Here is a 26102-nt window from a genome sequence, read left to right as displayed (position 1 = left end):
GTAAAGATTCAAATGTACCTACATAATTGTATTTTTTATTTTAAAAATTGTATGTGAAAATAAAATATATAAGGAGAATAAAAAAATCATTTTTTTAAAAAAATTCCATGAAATAAATCCTCCATCAACCAATCATGTAAAATGTTTTCTTCCTCAAATTTGAAAAATAAATTGTACTATATTAGAACTTATTTTCTAAACAACTAAACAAGCCATAATTTTGTCACTTTGTTAGCCAAAATATTTGACCTTTCATACCTGAGGTAAGTTTTCTCTGCCCATTTTCTAATAATCATTGGAATCTTACATAATCCTATTTTCCAAAATTTTTAAAAATAAAAATTTTCGTGGAACCCCCACACAAAATAAAGAACAAAAATTACAATCAAAATCTACAATCACGGCAACCTGAACTAATTAAAAATTGATCATATTAATCTGTTTATATTTTTTTAAGTGTTCAGTAAAACAATTGTTTTATTTCTTTCTTAATATACTCCGGTAACATATTTACCGTTACTCACTTTGGACATAACTCCACTACCGCTACAGATGTTCGAATCTTGATGTCTTCTCCCAAATATTGTCTATTGAACCAGTGAGCTAAACCAGTGCGAACTTGATAAATAATTGCTTGAATTAAGTGATGAGTGCCAATAATTAAAAAAGAATGAAAATAATGCTTGAAGTAGTTTTATTATTATTATTATTATTATTATTATTATTATTATTATTGTGATATATCAATTAATTTTATTTTGTTTTCAAAATCTAATTTACTCTGGAAATTTGTAAGATACCTTTCTTTTATAATTATGATATTACTCCGTATTAAATATAATTCTATGTATTTAATCTAAAACTCTTATACTCCATGTGAATTTAGGTTGTGCCATTGATTCCATGTCTTTTTTCTTGTTTTCAGGGAGTTGTACATGTTGCTTAAAAAAATTATATATCACATTTTCAATAGATAAATTGTCCTCCTACGTTTGTAACAGTGTTATTAATATTGCAAAATGGAAGTAATAATGTTAAAATATTAATTCAAGTAATATATTTTGGTGTCTAATCAATATTGTTAAATCATATTTATTTGGTCAATTTCATAAGTGTATCATATACAGAGTACTAATTTCACTCAATTCGTTAAATTATTGACAATTTTTTAGTACTATTAACTCTATTATAATATAGTATTTATCAATATATATTTTTTTTCAACCTATTGAGTCACAAAGAGTCAATGTCCTTATTGGAGTTCAATTATGTGACTTTTAAATTAATAATAATAATGCAGGAAATATAGCTCGCATTAACAGCTCAATTTGTCACATGGGTGAAGTTTAATAACAATGACTTGTAATCAAGTTTCACTTGACACAGCGTGAGAGATGGGCAGTAAACAAATGTCTGCCCTCGGTGTGCAAAAAATGTAAAAATTAAAAAAAAAAAGAAGAAAAAAAAAAGAGTAAAATAAAGCTAAGGGAATATCAATAAATTGGGCAACAATAATTAGTTTTCTTTCTTTATCTCGCTATAACTCCCGTCTCTTTCCCTTTCTCTCTCTTCCCTGGTTAAAGTCTTGAAGGTAGAGAGAGAGAGAGAGAGAGAGAGAAGAGCTAAAAATAAATGGGATATTTGTGGAGGCCAAATTGAATGAGAAAGAGACGGTGTCCGTGTATGTATCGTATGAGTATGTCTACATAGCCTTTTTTATCCTCATCTCCGTCGTCATCATCTTTGTTTAGAGGGAGAGAGAGAGAACAACAAGTTTTTAGAGAGAGAAAGAGAAAAATATATGGGTAGAAAGAGAGAGGGGGTGGGTGGGTGGTTTTGTGAAGGAGGAGGTGTGATCTCTCCTTTTCGCGTTGAATTCCCCCTTATAGCTTTACTGTGATTCACATATACATACACACACATAAGCAGGCGCAGATAGTGATACATAGTAAAAGTTGAAACACAGATCCTATCTATCTATCCTTCTTTCTTTCTTCTAGTTCTCTTGGAAACAAATATATCCAATTTGATTTTGTGTTTTTTTTTTTTGTGGTGAATTTGGTGTTTTGGGGATTTTAGTTTTCTTGGTGAGATGCGGTCTGGGTTGAGTACAATTTTGCAGACGTTAACCCCGGAGGCGGCTAGCGTACTCAACCACTCCATAGCCGAGGCGAGCCGCCGGAACCACGGGCAGACCACGCCGCTGCACGTAGCCGCCACGCTGCTCGGCTCCCCATCCGGCTATCTCCGGCAGGCGTGCATCCGGTCCCACCCCAATTCCTCCCACCCGCTGCAGTGCCGCGCGCTGGAGCTCTGCTTCAGCGTGGCGCTCGAGCGGCTCCCCACGGCACAGAACATGCCGCCGGGGACCGAGCCGCCGGTCTCCAACGCGCTTAATGCGGCTCTCAAGCGCGCCCAGGCGAATCAGCGCCGGGGCTGCCCCGAGCAGCAGCAGCAGCCGCTCCTAGCCGTCAAAGTCGAGCTCGAGCAGCTGATAATTTCGATTCTTGATGACCCCGGCGTGAGCCGGGTCATGAGGGAGGCCAGCTTTTCTAGCCCGGCTGTGAAAGCAACAATAGAGCAGACATTAAATTCCACTTCTAATCACACCCATCACCATACCGCTCCGGTGAATTTGGGGAGTTTTAGTGGAATTGGGCCTCGGATGCTCCCAAATCCGGCCGCCATATCGCCGGCGCCGCCGAATCGGAATATGTATCTGAATCCCCGGCTAGGTTCAGGGCAGGTGGGGAATCAGAATCAGACTTATCAGAGAAACGAAGAACTCAGGAAAGTTCTAGAAATTCTCGCTAAGACCAAGAAACGAAACCCGATTTTAGTCGGCGAAGGCGAGCCGGAGGCCGTGGCTAAGGAGCTCTTCCGAAGAATCGAGAAATCCGAGCTGGGCGCCGCCGGTGAAGGCCCTCTCAAGAATCTTCAACTCATTCCAATCGACAAAGATTCATTATTATCCGACAAGACCGAGATTCCTGTTAAGATCAAAGAACTGGGCGGATTAATAGGGACTAGGTTAGGGAATGGCAAAGGCGTGATTCTTGATTTGGGCGATTTGAAATGGCTAGTGGAACAGCCGCCGAGCGGCGGGATTCCGGCCACCCAGCAGCCGCAACCGGTGGTTTCCGACGCCAGCCGCACCGCCGTGGCGGAGATAGCGAAGCTCCTCGCCGCTTTCGCCGGCGATAGGATATGGTTAATAGGCACAGCCACTTGTGAGACTTATTTAAGGTGTCAAGTTTATCATTCCTCCATGGAAAATGATTGGGATCTACAAGCAGTCCCCATGGCCTCAAAGTCAACTAATCCTGGGATTGGGATTGGGATTTCTCCCTGGTATGAACTCCCATCTTCTCATAATCTTAGATTCTTATCCCTAATGTTTCTTTGCAAATGCTGGGAATTTTTTTGAATGTCTGAATTGACACTATAGGGAAGAACATTGCATCTTTTAGTCTTCAGATTCATTCTCGATTTATGTTGAAAAACTGCAGCTATTGTTGACTGTAATTGATACTTTCACTAGTCATAGAATCTTTAGTTTCGATTGAGTTGATTTCGAGTAGAACGAATAGTCCTGTTTGTATACAATCTGAGCTGAGGTGTATTGTATTGTTGTTTAATTGATTGTAGGCTTGGAAAGGAAAGATTGTTGAGCAACCCTTGCGAGTCGTTAAGTCCATTGAAAACTTTTCCTGTTGCTGCGGTGCCTCCTTTACTGAGATGCATACCCGAGAACGTGAATCTTGTTAGGAGGGCGAGTGTGACGACGTCGTGTCCTCAATGTATGGAGAAATATGAACAAGAGCTGGCGAAGCTAGTGTCTGAGTTCGAGAATTCGCCTTCCGATGCTAATTCGGATTCAGCTCGACCGACGTTGCCCCAGTGGTTGCAAAATGCGAAGATAAGTAATGGCGATAAGGGAACGTCGCTATCGCAGGTATGTTTAATGTTTTATTAGTCTTTGGTGAGGTTTGATTTGTGTATAGATAGACGGGCGAAGTTAATTCTTTCGTGCTTGGAATATAACAGAGTAAGGATCAAGAACTTTTGAAGCTGAAGACTCAAGCTTTACAGAAAAAATGGAGTGAAAAATGCTTGCAACTTCATCCGAATTTCCACCATAATGTTGGTTCTGAGAAGGCGACGGGTTCTCCCATGTTGGGTATGCCAAGCTTACAGAACCCGAACTTGCTTTTGCGCCAGCCTTTGCAACCTAAACTTCAAACAGCCAAAAGCCTCGGGGAGACTTTGCAACCTAAACTACAAAGTACTAAAGGCCTCGGGGAGACTTTGCAACCGAAACTACAAACTACTAAGGGCATCGGGGAGGCTTTGCAATTGAACACACAACAAAGGGCCAGCAGTGGCAGACCTCCACAGCTTGCCACTAGCCCTCCCGAGAGCCCCGTGAGGACTGAATTGGTTCTTGGGCAAAAACCAACCGAAATCACCTCCCAAAAATCTCAAGACGACCACGTTAAGGACTTCCTTGGCTGCATCTCTTTGGAGTCGGAGAAGAAGATCCTTGGCAAATTCGCGAGTGCGTTGGATGCTGATACATACAAAAGGCTACTCAAGGGTCTCGTGGAGAAGGCATGGTGGCAGCAGGATGCAGCCTCGGCTGTGGCTTCTGCTGTAACGAAATGTAGGTTAGGCAATGGAAGACAGCGGGGCGGGGCGTCGAAAGGCGACACATGGTTGATATTTACAGGCCCCGACCGGATTGGCAAGAGGAAAATGGCCTCAGTTCTTGCTGATCAAATATGCGGGGCTAGTCCAATATTGGTATCTCTTGGCTCCCGTCGTGATGATGAGGAAACCGAGAAGGATTTCCGTGGTAAAACAGCTATAGACCGCATAGCAGAGGCTGTTAGAAGAAATCCGTTCTCTGTCATTATGCTCGAGGATGTCGATGAGGCGAACATGCTGGTTCGAGGGAACATAAAACGGGCGATGGAACGAGGTAGGCTTACTGATTCTCATGGCCGGGAGATCAGTCTTGGGAACATTATATTCATTCTTACTGGAAACTGGTCTACAATAAACCCCGAAAGTTACCGAAATGAGAACTCGATGGATGATAAAAAGATGGCATCTCTCTCTAGTGGCAATTGGCAGCTAAGACTAGCAATAGGCCAAAAGAGCACAAAGCGTGGGGCGAGCTGGTTGTACGACGACGAAGACAGGCCAACAAAACAGAGGAAAGAGCTAGGTTTAGGGCTCGGTTTTGACCTCAACGAAGCGGCCGACACTGCTGATGACCGAGCCGACGGATCACACAACTCGAGTGATCTCACTATCGAGCACGAAGACGAGCTAGGGCTAGAAAACATGCAATTCTCAATCACATCCGTCCCCCACGAGCTCGTAAACGCTGCAGACGACCTCGTCGTGTTCAAGCCCATCGACTTCGCCTTGGTTCGTCGTAAGATCAAGAAGACGATCTCCTCTATCGAAGACAAGGTTGTGATAGAAGTGGAAGAAGAGGTAATAGACAGGATCCTAGCCGGGCTGTGGCGCGGCCAAATGAGCCTCGACGAGTGGGTTCACAACGTCTTAGCCCCGAGCTTCGACAAGCTCCAGCCCCGCTTATCGTCTCCCCACGACGACAACACCATCGTCCGGCTTCAGCTCGAACCCGACACTGATTTGAGCGGCCGGAGCGCCACCGGAGAATGGCTGCCCAGTAAAGTCACGGTAACGGCCAGTTGAGGAGCATAAAAAAAAGTATTGGGGATAGAAATCGCATTTGGTCAATCTTTTGGGCGCAGATGTAAATACAGGTAAACTTTTGGAGGTGGCAAGAAGAATTTAGGGAGAAAAAAAAACGTATAAGGAAAAAACAGTGTTAGAAAAAAAGTGGATGTTGATAGATCAACGGAATCTTGAACGGCTACCACTTTTTTTTTTTTTTTTTCTTTTTTTCCTTATTAAAATTTATTTTATTCCTTTTTCTTTTCTCCAGTTATTACAGTTATCTTGTATTAAAATATTACTAGTAAAAATATTAATTATTATAATGGACGATGATCAATAATAATAAGGGGGCATTCATCCCTTCTCACAATCTTGTTTGAAAATGCATTCTTTTTCTTTTCTTTTTTATTTTTGGTTAGATCACCATGTGTCCTGATCTGGTCGGGGCTGATCTCTAGCGAAGTGCTATCGCAATTCTCGGTTGTCTCGATCATGAATTTGGGGTCGGCGGAGTCTAGGGTATGTTCGGGATTTAATTTTTTTGCGATCTGATCGGATACCGAGCAGGTGTGTAATACATATAGAGCGGATTCTCTATCAAGTGCACGGTCATTTTTATGCTAAATTGGTTTGAGAATGCATTGTTTAGATACATTGCATTTGCATAGTACATAGCAAACATTGCCGAGAATGTTTCAACGCAACCTTATTGGACAAGATGTATCACTTGTACTCCCTCTTTCTCATTGGTTATTTTATGTTGACTATAATCAAGTGTCATCATCATTTACTAAAGTTTATTTGTTAACCAAAAAAAAAAAAGTTTTGGTGGCTGTGATAATTATATTACGGTTAAAATTTTCAAAGTCGTAATTTAGTACTACCCTTCCTAGTCTAATTTTGACCAATTTTTAACATAATCCAAAAAAATTTTGATTAGTTAATTGAATTGACTTGTGCAAGTCATTTTGTGTGTGTATATTCTCTTTGGATCAAAACTTTGAATTGTTCAATCTTCACTCACGTTAAAGAATTTATTTATGAATCATATACAAATCATATATTGTTACGTCAGCGAGGGGTTTTGGTGATTTTTGTTTTTTGTTCCTATAAAATTGATCTTTATTTTCACGATGATGATAACACTAAAGTATTATATATAAAATACATTATAGGTAAGAAAATTTTCACTTTTAAAAAAAAAAATCCTTTGATTCTCCAATTATAATGATTTTTCTTTAAAATTGTCTCAATTGAAAATAATGAAAAAGGTAGCATTATTAAGATGATAGGTACCGGGTGGGGAAGACCGAGTCAACAAGAGAAACGAGTAAAAGGTGGGAGAGGGGCATTAGTGTCATTTGAGGAGTGAAATCATAGAAAGGTGTGACGTGGCAGGGGGATGGGGTGTTAAAGGACTGTTTGCTCCAGCTCCTCCAAGTGACAATATAATTAATAATTAATAATAATAATAATTCATTTGGTTGCTTGGGTGGTGGGAAAATCTGCAGAGATCAGACGGTCAAAAATGAACTTTTTGCTTTAAATGAGTGAGGGTTGGTGGGGCCCACCCCAACTTTAAGGACTTATTTTTATTATTTTTATTTTTATTTTTTTTAATACAAACCTCCCTTCCTCACATCTGCTACGCGTCGCCACCCCTATAAAAGCTGCTTACTTGCTGGACCATGCAAAAAACCATTTAATATTTCTTTCTTTTTTTTACTTTTATTGAAAATTAATTTTCGAAAAATAAAATTAAAATATAAAAATATGATCCGTATTGATATGAGCCTAAAGAAAATATTGAAAAAAAAAGTATCAAAGTATATATATTTTTTGGTATGCGTCCTTTATTAATTTGGTGGCAAAATAAAAATAAAAATTAAAGAAAAATTGTAACTTATATGGACTAATTATAAATGTCACCTCTAAATTCTAAGTGGTATAAATGTTGTCCCTAAATTGTTTGAACGTGTGTATATAATGTCCATCTCCGTTATAAATGTTACCCTTAAATTTAAAAAATTTTAAACGAAGATGGATAATATATGCACACGTTCAGACAATTTAGGGGTTACGTTTATACCACTTAAAATTAAGATGTGACATTTATAATTGACCTATAAGTGAGAGTTAAATTATAATTTTCTCTAAAAATTAACTACTCGGATTATCAGGGACAAGAATAAATATATAATTTCAAAACATTTATACCTTTAGTTTTAGCTTTTGAACACTGAATTTGGTGATACATAAATGGATTTCATTTAAAATTTTGGTACGATGATCAGACGATGTAGGTTTAACTATTGGACAATGTTTAGTGTACACACTTTTTATAGATAAATTTACACACGTTTTTACATAAATTTATTTTAATTAATTTATAATGAAATGAGCTAATTACTTCATTTACAAGGATTGACTCAAATAAGTTACAATTTAATTAACGTGTGTTATTTAATTTATTAAGGGAATAAAAGTTATAAGAAAGTTTTTTACCATGATAATTGGTACCGATACCTCTTATATCAGGCTAGCACATTCAAATAATAACTACAAATTTCTTTTGTAATAAAAAAAAAAAAGTTTTATAAGTAACTTTTTCTTTTAATTGTCCGACGTATGGGTATAAGACCCTGCGAGTCTAACGGGAGGTGGGAAGGTGTTATGTGTTTTCTTGGAAGTCCACATACACATCAAAGTTTGTTGCACTAGCCTGCAAGCTGCAACACAATTTATTTATTTAAAACCCATTTCTTGTATTTAAAAAATAAAAATACTTTTTTTTTAATTACTACTGACTCTATTACAATGTAATAGTTGTCATTATCAAATTCGTCTCTTCTCATTAAGAATAAAAAACTTAAATTAGTTTCCGGCGATAAATATTATTGTTCCCAAAAGGTTGAATCTCCAATCACGACCCGATAGAGCATCTAGGAGGATGTAACTCAGATGAATACAGAAACTAAATCTTTGTTTACTGCGAGTCTGCGAACAAAGAGCTCCCTTACTTTGAAAGGTTACTCCCGCATTTTCACTGGTGTGATTCGATCACAGATTATTATTTCTAAGCTTACTTCTATGACCAACTGAAATGTTCATGCGGGTCAGGATGAAAATATTTACTAGATGGTTCGAGACTCCATCGATAAATCGTTAATAATTAATGAATTGATAAAATTGGAAGTGATAAATGTTGAAATTGATGAGTGCAGCCGACCATCACAAGAAAAAAGACAGCAAAGGTCTTTAATGCGTTAGCTACGGAAACCAAAGGCTCATAAAGAGGCAGAAATCTAAAGTCACTGTTCATCCAATTTAGACATTAATGCCACGTAATGAAAACGCGGCGTTTTCTTTGAATTTGGACACTTCTTCTATCTGTTTCCTTAGAAAAGTCAGCAATAATACCCTACACACAATTTATTTTTCATGTTAGTATTAATGTAAGTATACGATAAGAGACGACGTGTTATATATGTTCTCTTGGCCTTTCAAGTATGCAGACTGAACAATGAATTGTCGTATACGATAGTAATAACATGGACGTATCAGGAGAATTTGTATTTTTGGATAATAATATCTAAACTTTTGAAATTTTAGTTGCACACAATATGTATTTTGATGTATTTTAAAATGATGTTACGTGACGATTTTTAATGGACCGGTCTCACCGTAAAATGGAATTGATAATCTGATATCAGATAACGGGTACAGAATGTGTATTGAATTGATAGGACCAATACCCTTAAAACAACGAAAATGTGTTGCAAGTGTACTGAATAAACAAAATGAGATAAATTGGGTCCCACTAATCACTCAAAGACCATGCAATGCACGCACCCCACCCTACCACCTCACCGTACAACTTCCCAAATCGTCGACTCGGGCGACAAAATTGGGTTGAAGCTTTTTAACCGTCGGTAGACGGCCAAGGCAGCTAGATAAAGGGTGGAAAGGCTCCATAACTGCAAACTTGGGACTAGTTTGCCCGTCAGCCATCGACGGTCGGCTCGGGCCCCAAGGGGTCTGCCTCTCGCCAGGGGCACTGGCCGACGCCCCATGACCCAAGCGGACAACACATCTTCCCCACCACTCGTTTTCTTGGACCTTGCTCCATACTTTTTTAAAACATCTGTGGAATATATATGCGTTCATATAAGAATCATGTCTTAGGTAAGAACGTGAGAACTACATGAGTAGACAAAATTTACTATACTAAAAATTTTCAATCTCATTACCGCGTACTACTTTCCTTGCTTGCATGGTTCATGTCTGACCAAAAAACATTAATGCAACCACTAGAGACAAATAAGGCATTTACGGTATGAGTAATAATAGCAGCAGCAGATTTTATTTATTTATTACTATTTCGACAATTGTATTCAGTCGATTCAGTGTTAGTTTTTTTGAGTGCCGATTCAGTGTTAGTTAAAGCAGAAAATAAAGTAGACCTAAATTAAGTATTAACTAAAACGACTACGTCATTGTCATCAACTACCACGGATAAAAATAGAGTTTTTTCCTTGATTATGTAATTTTATTTAAACCTTATTTCTCAAATAGAAAACTTTTAGCTTTGATATGTACACTTGTTTGTTGTCATTACTAATTTACTATACCACATGTCACATCATTAATGCTATTTCTATTCTATTATATAAAAATCAATAATATTTGGTAAATATTCATATGAGAACGCGCTTTATGGATCCTCATACGTGAAACATGTTAGATTACTAATAAGTATTACTACCTCCGTCCCAAAATGGTTGTCTGGTTCGTTTAACGAGGCTTGACTGAAGTAATTTTTAATCCAATTTTTCATATTATTAAGTTTAGTATTAATATATAAAATTTATATATTTAGAAACTACATTAAAAATACTATTAAACATAAAAAATTAAATTTAAAAATAATAAAAAATTATTAAAGAAAATAAGAAAAGAAAGAAGAGTTGGTTTGACCAATGAATAGTAAATAGGACAAGTAAAATGGGACAGAGGGAGTACATTTTTTTTTTCATAAGTAACTCTTTATTTAATCCCTAAATATTACAGTCTGATTTATTAAAAGTATCACATTTTACTCAAAAGTATAATTTTTTCCTCATAAGTATTACAATTTCCGTCATAAATAATAATTAATTTATCCATAATTAATATTACCATTTTCCTTATAAGCTAGTATTGCATTTTTCCTCATAAGTAATTATCAATTAATTTATCCATGATTAGTATTACATTTTTTTTCTCATAAGTAATTTATCAACCTAAACATTACATTTTGATTTAAAAGTATTAAAATTTTTCTCATAAGTATTACACTTTCCCTAATAAGTAATAATTAATTTATCCATGATTAATATTCTAATTTTCATCATAAATGATATTACATTTTCATCTAGATCCGAGTACCTGACCTACCTCATAGATAATGATTTGTGAGACAGTCTCACAAAATAGTAAAGTATGATGTTAAGATTTTAATTGAAAAATGTGTTTGTGTATTTGTTTACTAGCTATACCTTGAAGTAGATTTTAATTGAAAAATGTGTTCGTGTATTTGTTTACTTGCAGATTGAGTATCTCCTTAAAAAAATTTTATACACCAGTTAGCCTACCTTGAAAATGTCTTAAAGTTTTTATATGGATGAGTATAATTTACTTATCACACTAATGGTTTCCCAATCTCTTGAGGTAGATAAGGAACCATTTTGGATTAAGAGAAGGTAAGGAAGTTCATATTTTGGAATTAGAAGTCTATAACTTCATTACTTCATTGCTATTGGAGTACTATTTTAGGACCAGAAATTCCATAATCGCATTAGACTTGATATGGTATTTGCGATGAACTTGCTAGCAACATTTAGTGCTTCTTCTACAATGAAACATTAGAAAATTGCTGAACATGTCCTCTGATATCTTTGACGTAAGACTTTAGCATATTTTATATAACAATTGATGAACATATCCTCTGAAAATTGCTAAACTATCCCGATAAATTGGGTTAATAGAATGTCGAATTTACAACAAAATGGAAATTTTTTAAAAAGTATATAATTTAATAATTTATAAAACAAATGAATTAACCAAAATATCTTTGAAGTTAGATGGGTGAACCGAAAACTGATGCAAGGACCAAAACTAATATGTAAAAGTATTACTTTTAGTCTTGACTATTATACATGTATTAAATTTGGTCCTTGTTTATTAATATTTTTAAATTAGGTGCAAGACTATCCGACTATATAATTTATTTCTAAATTGGTGTTCTCACAAATGTCCAAAGATTTCAATTGTACAATTTCAATGTCAAGATTTAATTTTGATAACGTATATTTGTGGATGAAAATTACTCCGTAACATTTTATTTTTTTTTCAAATTTCAGTACCATTCGGAAGATAAATTTCGGTACCTCTTGAATGAAAATTAATTTGATAACGTAACATTTGTCAGAATGCATATTTGTGAATAAAAGTTAATGATGCATTTTTAAAAATATCAGCATGCACCTCTAGCTGGGAGGTGGGAATGAGTAATGAATGTGAAAAGATTACTTAACATTGAGGAGAGAGTGTAGGTAGGTAGAGGTGACTTGTACGTAGCCTATGAGATAATGACCTCAAATTTATGGCAAAGCTCTCTTGTCCCACTATAATTACGTGTATTAATTAGGAGTGGCCGAAATGTTTTACCAAGTCAATCAAGAACGGGAATAACGTGAAAATTAATAGACGTACAAAATGCACATTTTTTTTTTTTGTTTCTGTAATAAAGGTCAAATAAGCTATCGAATTGCATACGATAATGCAATTAGGTCACTGAACCTTAAAAATTTAGAATTGAATTCCTAAACTAACCAATTTTATGAAATTCTTTTAATTTGCAGGTTTCTAACAAGTAACCCTAAATTTAAAATATTTTTAATTTTTTTTAAATAATTATTAAAATAAAAAAGAACTGTCTCCGCTGGAGACGAAGAGTTTATTTGTCTCCGACCATGGAGATGAAGAAGGTTTCTTCGTCCCCATGGCTGGAGACAAAAAAGGTTTCTTCGTTTTTGGTCGAGACGGCCCATTTTTTTAATAATTATTTTTAAAAAATTAAAAATATTTTAAATTTAGAGTTACTGGTTAGAAACCTGCAAATTGGAAGAATTGCATGAAATTGGTTAGTTTAGAATTTCAATTGTAAGTTTTTTAAAATTCAGTGACCTAATTGCATTATCGTGTGCAGTTTGATGGCCTATTTGATCCTTATTATTATTATTTTTTTTCTCTTAGGCTAATTAAGCTAAGGGACATGGTTGGTCCCAATTGACCCAAAAACCATGCATGTGTTGTCATTTAATTTGTGGGTTTCCTCTTGTATAGTTGGCCTTTCATTTGGTTGTCCCTACAAGGACCAAGTCATATTGCTGGCCTTGGCATTAACTCTCCTGATAAGATCAAGCCAAGAGAAAGAGGAATGCATGAAGCCAATAAGTCAGTCAATTGCCAAAAGGGTGCCTTCCTAAATGGCAAAACCTTTTCCAAAAAGTAATGGCAATTCATGTATTTTAGTTTTCAAGAAACACCATCATTTGCTTCCATACTATATAGAATTTAAGAAGATTCTATCCACATTGTGCATATATGACTTTGCACGTTAGGTGTTGCTTGGAGTTGATATGCGTCATGTCAATGAGGTTTTGGTTAATTTTGGAGGGCTATATGGAGAAGCTAGGCCAATAAAAACCTAATAGAGTGCAATACTATTAATTTGCATTTATTACCATCTAACCGGCCATTTGTGTCCAAACACCTCAAGTCTCAAATAACATGAGATTCTTAATATCCTTCGGAAGTTGATCTAACGTTACCTAATGTTCCCCAGTCACTGGTCTACACCAAATTTGTCAGGAAGTCGGCATACTTATTTCCTTTCATCAAGACACGAGGGGTCCTCATTTGCTCCATGTGGAATTGTAGTTTATTACTATACGCAATTTATGGCGATACCTCGTGATACACATTCAGACCCCCTTGAATAACCTTCGCTGCAGTCTCCAAGTCCAATTCCACTTCTACTAACAACTATAAAACCATTTTCTTTTTAAAGTTTCATACATGTGACTGTCACATTATGGAGTAATTATTAAACGGTAATTTTTATAAGAGAAAATATCACATTTGTTTTTGTCGTATACTACTTTGATTAGTCAATGTCAATATACATATTATAGTCCATTTGAATCTAAAGATGATGATTTTGGGGGTTCATATTATTGATTGATAGATGGAATATCTACCTTAGTCAACAGTTTATGAATTTGTGTTCAAATTATGCATGACTTTAATTTGTACAACTTTTTAGTATTTCAAATAGTGATAGCATATGCTGTATGCCACAGCTTTTATTGGCAAAGTAACACTGCTACTTTTTAATTGAACGCGTTGAAAACAGTAACACGAGAGAAATTATGAAAACAATCAAACGTATTGACTTCAAAATTTTTTTTTTTTAAAAATAAAATAGAATTTCAAAATAAATAGAATAGGTAGCTTAGTACTCAGAATATGTAGCTATTAAAATAAAAGAAAAAAATGATTAATTGACGCGTAAAAATACCACAAACAAAAATTAATTGAATCCATATTATAATGCATGTATTGCACAATTTAATTAGTGTCCAATTTTAAATATAATCCAAATTAGTACAAATACTTTGAACATTTTAAATATGACGTAGTCTAAAGATATTACGAGGTAGTTTCCACTCCAATTTATTGGGTTATTTGAATACTCTCTTTGTCAACCAATCCCGCATGTAGTTAATATGATTTGCTTCATACTATTCTTTTTTTTCATGATATTAATAAAATACTAGATTAATATATATATATATATATATATATAACAATATTTTGTATTATAACTTTGATATTTAATTACAAGATAGTGTAAAAAGAGCATAATGGACAATACAATGAATATCAATGATGAGTTTAATTTGAATATAATGATGATATGCACACAATACATGCCCCATATGAGCGTGTCCATATTAAGCATGTGTTGTGTACAACATATGATATGCACACAAAACATGTCCCATATACACACGCGAATTTTGAACCACCAACTAATATCTTCCGTATATCTATTTTTTAATGCACCAGATTAGTTCTCATGGTGATGATGGTTCTCATATGATCGGCCACTATCCTATATATATCGCCAGCATATTTGTATTGAGTGATGTGGCAACCACGCCATCTAGTCGTGCTTAACTTATAGTATTAACATTTTTTTTATAATTATTATATTTTTAATAATGCATTATTATATAGATGGAATTAAGCATTTCGCAATAGTAGAATGATTAATGAGTTACTAAAACAAAAACAAAAACAAAACAAAAAATTGTTTTCATATACTATAGTTTTCTATATCGAACTTAGATGTATTCTAGCAAAATAGGTTTAATCTCACAGGAATATAAAAGTTTCAAAAATCTCCTCTTGTATCTTCCTAGCCAATATAATTGAATATAACTCAACAGTTCATGGTAAAGTTCGGCCAAGATTTGAGCCTTAATTATTGCCCTATGTTTGTGTGATGTCAAATGCTTGAACTTGAAACTCAAAATTTGTCAATTCTTAAATTATTTTGATATAATTAGTATTGGAGAAAAATGTATTTACATGTCATGAATAATTACATATTTTGATGTGGTCTTTATTTTTTAAAACTGGTTTAATATAATTTTTCAATTATTTAATAAGTTGTTAATTTGGTCCCTATTGTTGATACTATCATTGATCCTTACTAATTGTTTCTCTTGAAACGTTCTCATCATTTGATTCACTACTCTTTGCAGTGCCCACTTCTTTATCTTCTACCACAATTTTAATTGATCGAGGGAAGTTGTTGGTGACAAGAGTGATGTTAGGGAAATTATCAAAATACTTTGTCTATAAATAGGCTAGAATTGATCGAAGTGAAGTGAAGGTTTCGAGATTTTTTTATTTTTGGAGGTTGTGGATTTTGTGGGAAAAGTTAGGGAATGGGAGAAGGGTCTATGTCTTGCTTTTAAAGGTTGGAAATTTTGCGAGAAAAATGGAAAGATGGGCAATGGTGCTTAAAGTTAATATCTTTGCTTGGTAGTAATAGTGAAAATAGTGACTTGAATTGTATGGCTTTGTTTAGGAAGTTAATAAAGGAAAACATAATTTTCAAAAGTAATCACATGAAACCATAATAACATATGGCATTAGGGAGTTTAAGATTATGATCCACTAGTTATTTGATAACTTGGTAATTTGGTCCCTAATGCCAATACCATCCTTGATCCCCCTTCCCACTTCCCCCCAAATTGTCTCTTTAGGAGTATTCGTCATTTGATTCACTCCTTCAACCACACTCTTAATTGGCTGAAGAGTAGTCGTTGTTGGTGATAGTTGTGATGTTAAGGGAGCTGTAGAAGTATTTTGACTATAAATTGGCTTGAATTGAAGGGAAAGGCTAAAGATTTCTTATTTTTAGAGATTGAAAATTTTGCAAGCAAAGCGGGGAAATGGGCAATAATGGTGTTCAGAGTTAATATCCTTGATTGCCGGTACTAATGCTAATAGTGATTTGAAGTGTATGACTATGTTAAGGAAGGCTAATAACTAATGAGAGTAGAATTTTAAAAAATAATTACTCGAAACCCTAACAACATATAGTGTTAGGAAGTTTCATAAGATGATCCTTTAATTATTTGAGAAATTGTTGATTTGATCTATAACATTGTATCTTCGATCCCCTCTAATAATTTTCTTTCTAGGAACATTCTCATAATTTGATTCACTACTCTTTGTAGCATTCACTTCTTAGTCTTCAACTACAATTTTAATTGAAAGAAAGGTAGTTGTTGTTGGTGACTATTATGATGTTAAAGAAGTTGTTGAAGTATTTTAACACTACAAATTGGCCTGAATTGAAGGGAAGGGTTCAAGATTTCTTATTTTTAGAGGTTCAGGATTTTGCGGTCAGAGTAGAGAAATTAGTGAAGGGTCCAAGATCTATTGCTTTTAGAGGTTAGAGGACATTGCATGCAAAATGGGGAAATGTGAAATGATGGTGCTCAACATTAATATCATTGATTGGCGGTGCTAATGGTAATAGTGACTTGAATCGCATGACTTTATTAAGGAAGGTTAATAAATGAGGGTAGAATTTTCAAAAAAATCACATGAAACCTAAACAACATATAGCATTAGGGAGTTTCATAATTTGATCCTTCAATTATTTGATAAGTGTTGTGAAATCTGATGTATCTTCACTTGAACAGTTGTATTGTTTACATCTCAAGAATGCAATATAGTAAAAAGAGATACAAGAATACAGAGAATCATCAATCTTTAATTTATTTATTCATCCTTCAATCCAATATATACAAGTACAAAGTATAAGTATAACTACAAGACTATGAAAGATAAAGAGGTATTATCGTAATATAATTCATCTAGTAATGTCCACATATATTTATTTACAACAATAAATTGTTAACATGGTCTCTAATACTACTACCATCTTCAATCCCCTCTACTTTTTTTCTCCAGGAACATTCTCATCGATCATTTGTTTCACTACTCTTTGTAGTGTTCACTTATCTGTCTTCAACTATATATACAATCTTAATTGGCCGAAGGGTAGTTGTTGTTGGGGACATGCATGATGTTAATGAAGTTGTAGAAGTACTTTGACTATATTGGCTTGAATTTAAGGACAGGGTTAAAGATTTCTTATTTGTAGAGGTTGAGGATTTTATTGGTAAAGTGGGGAAATGGGGGAAGGGTCCAAGATTTCTTACTTTTACAGGTTGAGGATAGTGCGGGCAAAGTGGAGAGATGAACAATGATGACGTTAACAGTTAACATTCTTCGTTCGTGGTAGTAGTAGTAGTAAGGGTGACTTGAATTGCACGCCTTTGTTAAGGAGGATATATAAAGGAGAGCAAAAGTCTAAAAAAAAATAATAATCACATAAACCCCTAACAACATATGGTGTTAGGGTTTCATAATATGTGCGAGGGAGCAAATTAATAGCATTTCAGAGCATTGAAGTATCACATTAAAATAAATTGAAAGACACATAACACATCGCAGAATGTGTAATAATGAGGGCTAAAAGTGATTTTTTTTTTAAATTCCTTTAATTATAGTATTACTTCTACTGCTCGCAATTTTTATTTTTTCTACTTTACAAATTATAAAAGTATATTACTTTTTGTCCTATATACTCAAAAATACCACCCCCCCCCCCNCCCCCCCCCCCCAATTTACGAAAAATTCACTAGATATCATCCTATTGTATTTAAGGGCATTTTACACTAAAAGTTAAAAGTTGTTAAAATTTAAGGATTAAAAATGAAACAAGTCGGATCAAAAGTCAAAATGACACTATAATTAAAAGGCTAAAATTACAATAAACCAATTAAAATTTTAAGAATTAAATAAGCATTAATATAATTTAATAGGAAGGGAATGAAGAGACTATTTGCAAGATTAATAACTAATTGACTCTGAAAGTGAAATATAATTTTATAAAATAAATTATTATCATTATGTTACTCATTTACTTACTCCAACTAACTTTTCTCAACTGTGGTGTATTAGGTATTTGCCACCTTACTTCAGCGCATGGGAACTTTATGACCAGACATAATCGAATCAAAATCTGATCTCAGCCATAATTATTGAAAGTTACAGAAATTAATAATGTAGGGAAATAATATTAAAAAATACATTTTGTACCAAAGACAAATAAACAAGTACGAGCGAGAATTTGTGTGGTCCATTTGCTTTAATTTGTGAAGAGGTGTTTGATTGGTGTTTAGCACAACCAACCAAAAAAACTAATATTATAATACTCAGCTTATGCTAGAGATCGACAGGAAGATAAGATCAGTACCCCTTCAATAAATAAAACATATATATAATTTCATAATTAATTACTCCGTATAAAACAATAACAGTATCACATATATTTAAATACTTATTGGATAGATAAAATATTAATTTCACGATAATTGAAGTCTCAATTATATATATAAAGAAAATCTATGTATTCATATGTTTAATTTCATACCATATAATTACTCTTCAACAACATCAACAAATATATTATAATTAATCTTTTCACTTTTAATAGAAAAAATAAGTTTATTAAGTTTTACCAACTCATTAATGGTCGTCAATATCACATGAAGAAGACTTAATTCATTTTAATATGAAAATTTTTATGCCATGATTTTTATTATCGACTATTACTATTTACAACAATACTCATCTTTACTACTACTTTTATCAAAAGTTGAAAAATATTATATTGAAACAATCATTTTATTTTAGGTTAACTAACTTCGATAATTAAAATTTATATTAATTATTTATTTATTTAATTTTCATATTAGACATTAATTTAATAGCACACATATTATAAGTAATTACTTTAGTAAAGGGATTGTAAAACTTGTAGTTTTAGTTTTTTAGTTAAAAATTATTTCATTTTAGCCTCACGGTTATTATAACATCATCACATTTGGCCCTTGATTTTTAATTAGATCATATTTATTCCCATGATTTAACTAACATTGCAACATTTGGTTATCTGTTATTAATATTTTTATTTAATTAACATCAATTTATAAGGCAATTTGATATTTTATAATCTTAGTTTTTTCTTCTTGTTGAAAAAATTCTCATAAATGATATAATAACTAATAATGTGATTGACTTTTTTAATGAACAAAAGTTCCTCTCTTTTTCTCCCCTCTATTTTATACATTTATTATGCATTTACGAGCATTTTTGGATGGGAATAAACTATTAAAATTGTTAAATTATCAAATTGTTTTTTTTTAAAAAAAAAAAAGAAGCTTAATTTGATTAAAAAAAAATTGTAATAGATGGCCAAATGAGACAACATTAGAAATGACGTAGCCTAAATGTGGTCAGATTAAAAATTTAGAACTAAATATGGTAATGTAAAAATAGTCGTGGGATTAAAAGTAGAATTATCTCTGATCTTTCAAGATTCAATCATTATATTATATACCTGTCACTATTTTTAGTTCCCAAATTATTAGTAGCCAATAACGGGCACTAAAAGTAAAATTTCATAATTTTAGAAAAGATTTTATTTAGAGTAGTAAAATTTATAGATCCTTCATCCAAACTTAAAGTTATGGATTGCCTCCAATTATGTGAGATCATGTAATAGTTTTTATTCTATATTTTATACTGTTTAAATTATTTCATTCAAATAAATAGGGTTTATTGGGACTAGTTTGATTCTAATCAATAGTTTCTCAAAAAAAAAAAAAAAAAAAAAGAAGATTCTAATCAATAGTTAACAATGTCAAGACAAATAAGAGTTTTATATAGAGAGATAGGTTTTTTTTTTTTTTTTTTTTTTTTTTTTTTTTTTAAGGAAAACTCATCAAATTAATTCAAAAACTGAAGAAGACAATCAGGGGACAACAAAAATTTCAAACAAATTTAACAGCAGGGTAAGCCGACTATTTATGTAATTATAAGATTGGATGTTCCTTTTTTGTAAAGGGTATGACGGTATGTCATGTTAAAGAGTAGAGTAAATTTTTGTAGGTGTGACTTGGACTAGATCTATAGTAGTCTCGCACTTATAAAGTGTCATGACTTATAAAGAGTCATGTGTTAGATAAAAAAAAAATTGAAGTATTTTTTTAAACAAAAAAATAAATTATACTCAGGTAGCAAATTTTGTTTATATAACATGCATCTACAAGTATACAACCATTAACGCACATAATTTTCAAATTCAAGCCCAATAACTTAAAATGGGGAAATTATATTATCGACCATGTCCAACTTGCATTGTTGACCCTAATTCAATATGATATTTAGATCAGACTATGCACCTATAATTAATAAATTATGAGCATACAATTAATAGATTATGTGCTATCAACTTGTTTACATGCACATTATTTATTAATTGAAGACACATAATATGTTAATTGCAGACACATAAACTTTTGACCAAGATCCACAATCTAAGGTGGACCCTAGTCCATCGTATAACAATTGCTTACAACCATACAAATTATATCGCGGAGTCACGGACCATAATATAATCTACATTGTAAGATGAACCACTCATACATATTCATTTTTAGTATACTATACGTAGAGACGGAGCTACTATGGGTGCAGCTGCCCCCACCCCACCCCTTTATATATATATATATATGTATATATACACATATATAGTATTAAAGTTTATATAAAAGTTATATTCATGTTCAAATTATTAATAGTTTAAGTAACTTAGTTAGTTGAATTCTAAACTTGAGCTAAAAAAAGTTGTGTCATGGGTTCAAAACTCATTAGCAATACTTGTTGTTATTTTATCTCTTTCGTCCCTTCACAAGATAAATTAAATATTTTTTTTAGTCTACCTTTTATGAATCATTTAATTAACAAATTAAATATGCTTTTACTCTACTTTTTATTAATTATTTAATTAGTGTAGTATACAAGTTTATATTATACTTCATTGTATCCAAATTAATTTAGAAAAACTTAAAGTTGATCTAACTAAAAGAAATTAAAATTAAAAAGTATTTATGAATATAGTGTAATTCAAATTATTTTATCTAATTGATTATGTTTCATATTTTGTCATAAATATTTTCACCCCACTAAGTATATTTTTCCCTCCGACCCTAACTATCATGTAATCTATCAAAAATATTCTATTGTAATTTATAATGTATTTTATATTTTAACCTTATTATGGTTGTTTGATATTTTATCATTAACATTTCTAATGTCATTTAAGCTTCAACCCCACCCAATTGATTTTCTGGATCCGTCCCTGACAATCTATAGGTTCATTATTCGTGTATTACATGTACAATTTTAGATAGTACACTAAAAACGAACATGTATAAGAAAAAATAATGAATCTATAGTACAATAAAATGAACTTACGATATATTAAAAATGAACTTCTACGTCAGTGATCTACTTTATAACGTTTACCATGGTATAATAATCACTTAAAACCTCACTTGGATTCAGTTACATGAGTGTTAAAACATTGAAGTACTTGTTGGTTTCTATTTTTAATTTGAAAAAAAATATTATGAGAATGAGATGTATTGAATAATTAAAAAAATTACACTTTTTTTTATAAAGAAAAACATTATTTTCCCATTCTAAATTTACTTCGTAATATTAATCTCACAGTGTGATAATAAAATCCTTTATATTTATTGAATACTAATAAATTAGTTGAAACGAATCAAGTAATGTCACATTATAAGATAAATATTAAAAGAAAAATTTTAAAGGGTTAATTTACCATCACACTTCTTTAAATTTATAGGATGAACAATGCTATTTTTCTCTTTTGATTTTATCACATGATGTCATTTATGATGCGGTAATACATTTTTTTATGGGTAGCACTTGTGTGAGACGAGCGAGATCTTTAACTAATGAGTCAAATTTTTGATTAATGGTTCGGACCTTTGACCTCATTAATCAAAGATTCGACTCGTTTCACGGATTGAAACCCATGAGACGGTCTCTTACAAATTTTTGCCTTTTTTTTTTATTCATCAACTACCATGAATTAACTGACTCCACTCATAGTTTAAAAAAATAGAAAAAAATTACCTATTACTCAAATAAAAAAAATCAATCAAATATTATGTTAAGTGGGCGAGAATATAGCATTAGCCATAACTCACTACAATAGTGATTTTTTCACTATTTTTTAGAAAAACATGGCTTATGTGAAAGATAGAGAAGGACTTGGGTCTTCTTGCAAGATGAGTTTTTTGTGGGGACCGTCAAAATAGAGAAACTTTCCCCTTTTAATAATAAGGTAAGCTTCCAAAGCTCTTTCCTTCAGCTGGGTGAGCCTTCGCTTTTTGGATCGTCTTCTGCCCAATGCGGTACCCCCCGGTTTTTGGTTCCCATTGGGTTTACCTTGTTCATTCCTCCCAGGAACACACGAAACAAAGATATGAACTGGGTAAATAGAAATGGAAAAAAGATGTTTCCAATTCATCAAAATTAGAAGCTTTTTCAAAAGGGAAGAGAAAGGCTATCACGTGTGCGTGGAGTTCACATATCGCGCCTAGCCAAACGCATGCGCGCGTCAAAGTCACAATTTTTTTTGGCGTCAGATATGTCTTTTTACTTTTTTTTTTTCTCTCTCTCTTTCTTTTTCTTAGTATTTCTCCTTCTTCTTTCTCTTAGTTGGCACCTCAAAAATCATCACAAAAATTTAACTATTAAAGTTGCCTAAGATGTTCATGAAAAAAAAAAAAAAAGACAGCTCCACCTGATTTGTCTGAAAGTTGGAAAAGTAACAAACTTTTATGATTGTTATTATTGATAAAATAAAATAAAAGGGTTAAATATTAATATTATTAGTATTGTGGTGAAAGAAAAAGGGTAAGGATGGATGGGTTTGTCTTGTGATGAAGATTCCAACCTAACACACCTTTATAACAACTTTACGTGCTGCTTAAACTACTTTTTTATGCCCTTGTCAAATCCACCTTTTTGAAGTAAAGACAAGTACTATACCTCAACCACTCTCTCTTTCTTTATAATTCTTCTCTCTTCTTTCACCCACCCCACTGCTCCATCTTCCCATTGGTTCCACAATTATTAATTCATTTCCCACTTTACAAAGATTTTCATTGCATTTTGCTTTACACCCACCTTTCCTGCCAAACTTTCTCATTGCACCATTCTTTTAATTATCTCATATTACTTTGGTCCCACTTAAGCAAGTGAAGATCAACTTCAATAATTAATCGCTATAAGGATTGTGTCTTTGCTATTAGCTATAACATTTGAAACAGCGATAAGTGCTTAATCCTAACAGGTGATAACATTGATTCGGGCTAGGGAGTGTCCAACACCCTGTCTGGCTGCCTTTTGAAAATGGTTGCACCTTTTCTACGAGATCTAGTAAGTGAAATGCAAATGTCACTTTAATTTCCATAATCTTGTAGTATAAATATTTTAAATTTCATTTTGTGAATAAACTTATTCCCTTTAGTTACTCCTAAAAGGTTTACAGTTTGCTTATTGAAAATCTATAAATAATTAAAGCATTTTATTAAATAATTAACGTACTAAATCATTGATTTTAATATATTGGGTAAATGCAAAGTACATAAATATTGACTTACAGTTGCAACCTCTTTATGTAATACGGAGTATATATCTTTGAACCGGCAATGAGGTCATCACTTTCATAATTAATTAATCAAAATACAAATTCTCAACATCCTAGAAAATGATCTTTAAAAAACAACAAAGGAAATTTATTGCTTGATCACAACCTAGCAAAGCTTTGAAAAGAACCCAACAAAATACAAAAAATCAAAGTCATTATCAGTTTTAGAGTAAGCAAAACAAATTAGTTCCGAAAACAAGACTTAACGTTTATTTAAACTACATCAATAAAAAAAAATTATCAAAATACGACTCTTTTGAGGAATAAAACGCTGGCACCTTTAAGCCTGTATCATACTCAGACTAATCCTCATTCACACCGGGCCAGTCCAAATAAGGACAAAGTGCTGACTAGATTGATTTTTTCATACTAAAGAGGGTTCAAACTCCCGACATCTCTTAAGAGATGAGAACGCACGGTCACCCACGTCAACCATGATGGTTAATGTTTGTCATAAGTTAATTAATAATAATAATAATACAATAATCGTGTAATAGATCTAACAGATAAAAAAATAGGATGATAAAATTTTGGAGCTAAAAAGTCATGAAGAAGCCAATTTATTCAAAAGGGGAGCTTAAGTCATGCAAGCGTGCACTGCTCACACACACATACCTTCATGATTTGATAACAAAAAATGACTTTTTGATGATCTGTTATTATTATTGTTAATTAATTAATTAATTAGTAAGCAGCTAGAGCTGTTATTTTATGTGGAAAAAATGTGGGTAATCAATACCGCGTTTGTTAGAAGGTCAAATCCAAGTGTGAAATATTGAGCAAAAAGCTAAAGATGACAGAATTGTGCGTAACCAAAACGCGACTTCCATTTCTAGAAGATAAAGGAATAAAAAAAAAGTTAAAAAATTAATAAAATAGGAAAATTCTCCCTTTTTTTTTCCTTCACAATTAATCTAAATATTAGATCTATTTGTGTCAGGTAAGACTTCGAATATAACTGTGTAATTTAAAATTTTTGATTAAATTTGAAGAGACTCACAACATTTCATCTGATCTACTGAATGGATGCGAGATTAAAAATTTAAAAAAATTATTGTGAATAATTAAATGATGATAAATTATTATAATCTAAAGTTATGAAAAGGTCAGGAGATAGAGACATTGGACGCCGGCTTAACGTTGAGTATGACTTTCCAACCACTCCTTTTAAATTTTCACATTTTGGACGGCTATAAAGTTTTATTTTGACAAGAAAGTCCTCCCATTCCTTGTTTATATCTATTGTGTCTTACCCCCTTTGTCTTCTTTGCCCAAAAATTTCCACGTTTTTCTAGTTCCACGCGTATATGAAAAATGCCAAACTAAGTACATTGGCATAATAGCTTGAAAAATGCTACTTGTATTTTTTCAAAATATACAATATTAAAAAAAAAAACATTTCATCGCTATCGTCAATAGTTGGTCATTTTGCTACGTCAAATACGGATAGATATAGATTGAAACTAAATCATGATACCTCTAGAATATTAGTCTAGTAGATAAGAAGTCTCACTTAAGACTTATTTTTAGTGACAGGATTTAATTTCAGACTTGAACAGTGGGGCCTAGCGAACAAAAAGTCTCACTTAAAACTTGATTTTAGTGGCAGGCTCACCATTGTTATAATTGGACATTATAATCTCTTTTTTTTAAATGAAAATATGAGATAATTTTACATTGTTTTCTAATAAAATTTTAAAAGTTGCAATTGGGCGATTTGGGGCCCTTGAAAATGTAAAAGCTTTGCTAAAATTATTGAACTGAACTTGCAATTTCGGCCTACTTTTAGCAGTTCCAAAAGTTTAACACTTTAACCTTTACAACATCAATACACGCTTTTAACCTATTTCTCCTAACCTTTAACCTAATCTATTATTTAACATAAAATCATACCTTTTTATATAGTGTATCGAAAAGAAAAGCAACGAAAATTGAGATATTTCGTTAATTTAGGCCAAACAATTCCAATCGAGTTTGTCACAAGCAATAAATTTAATTAATTAAATGAAATTTTGAAATGTGAAATCATTAAACACATAAATTTGCCTCTCGAAAATTTAGGTCAAACAATTTCAATTGCTTTTATCATTCATTCAGT

At 32.8% G+C, this 26102-nt stretch overlaps 1 protein-coding gene across 1 annotated transcript; it reads left to right on the top strand.

The window, feature by feature from the left end:
- Window positions 1-1591: 1591 nt before the first annotated feature.
- On the top strand, window positions 1592-5914 carry LOC116024579 (protein SUPPRESSOR OF MAX2 1-like). The gene is made up of 3 exons (XM_031265498.1): window positions 1592-3351; window positions 3649-3955; window positions 4048-5914. Exons 1-3 carry the CDS (start codon window positions 2093-2095, stop codon window positions 5728-5730), a joined length of 3249 nt encoding a protein of 1082 aa, XP_031121358.1. The 5' UTR covers window positions 1592-2092; the 3' UTR covers window positions 5731-5914.
- Window positions 5915-26102: the final 20188 nt, after the last annotated feature.

This window comes from Ipomoea triloba, chromosome 7 (genome assembly GCF_003576645.1).
Source record: "Ipomoea triloba cultivar NCNSP0323 chromosome 7, ASM357664v1".
Classification (NCBI taxonomy): domain Eukaryota; kingdom Viridiplantae; phylum Streptophyta; class Magnoliopsida; order Solanales; family Convolvulaceae; genus Ipomoea; species Ipomoea triloba.
The sequence above is the reverse complement of the archived record's forward strand: the minus strand, read 5'-3'. Positions and strand labels throughout refer to the sequence as shown.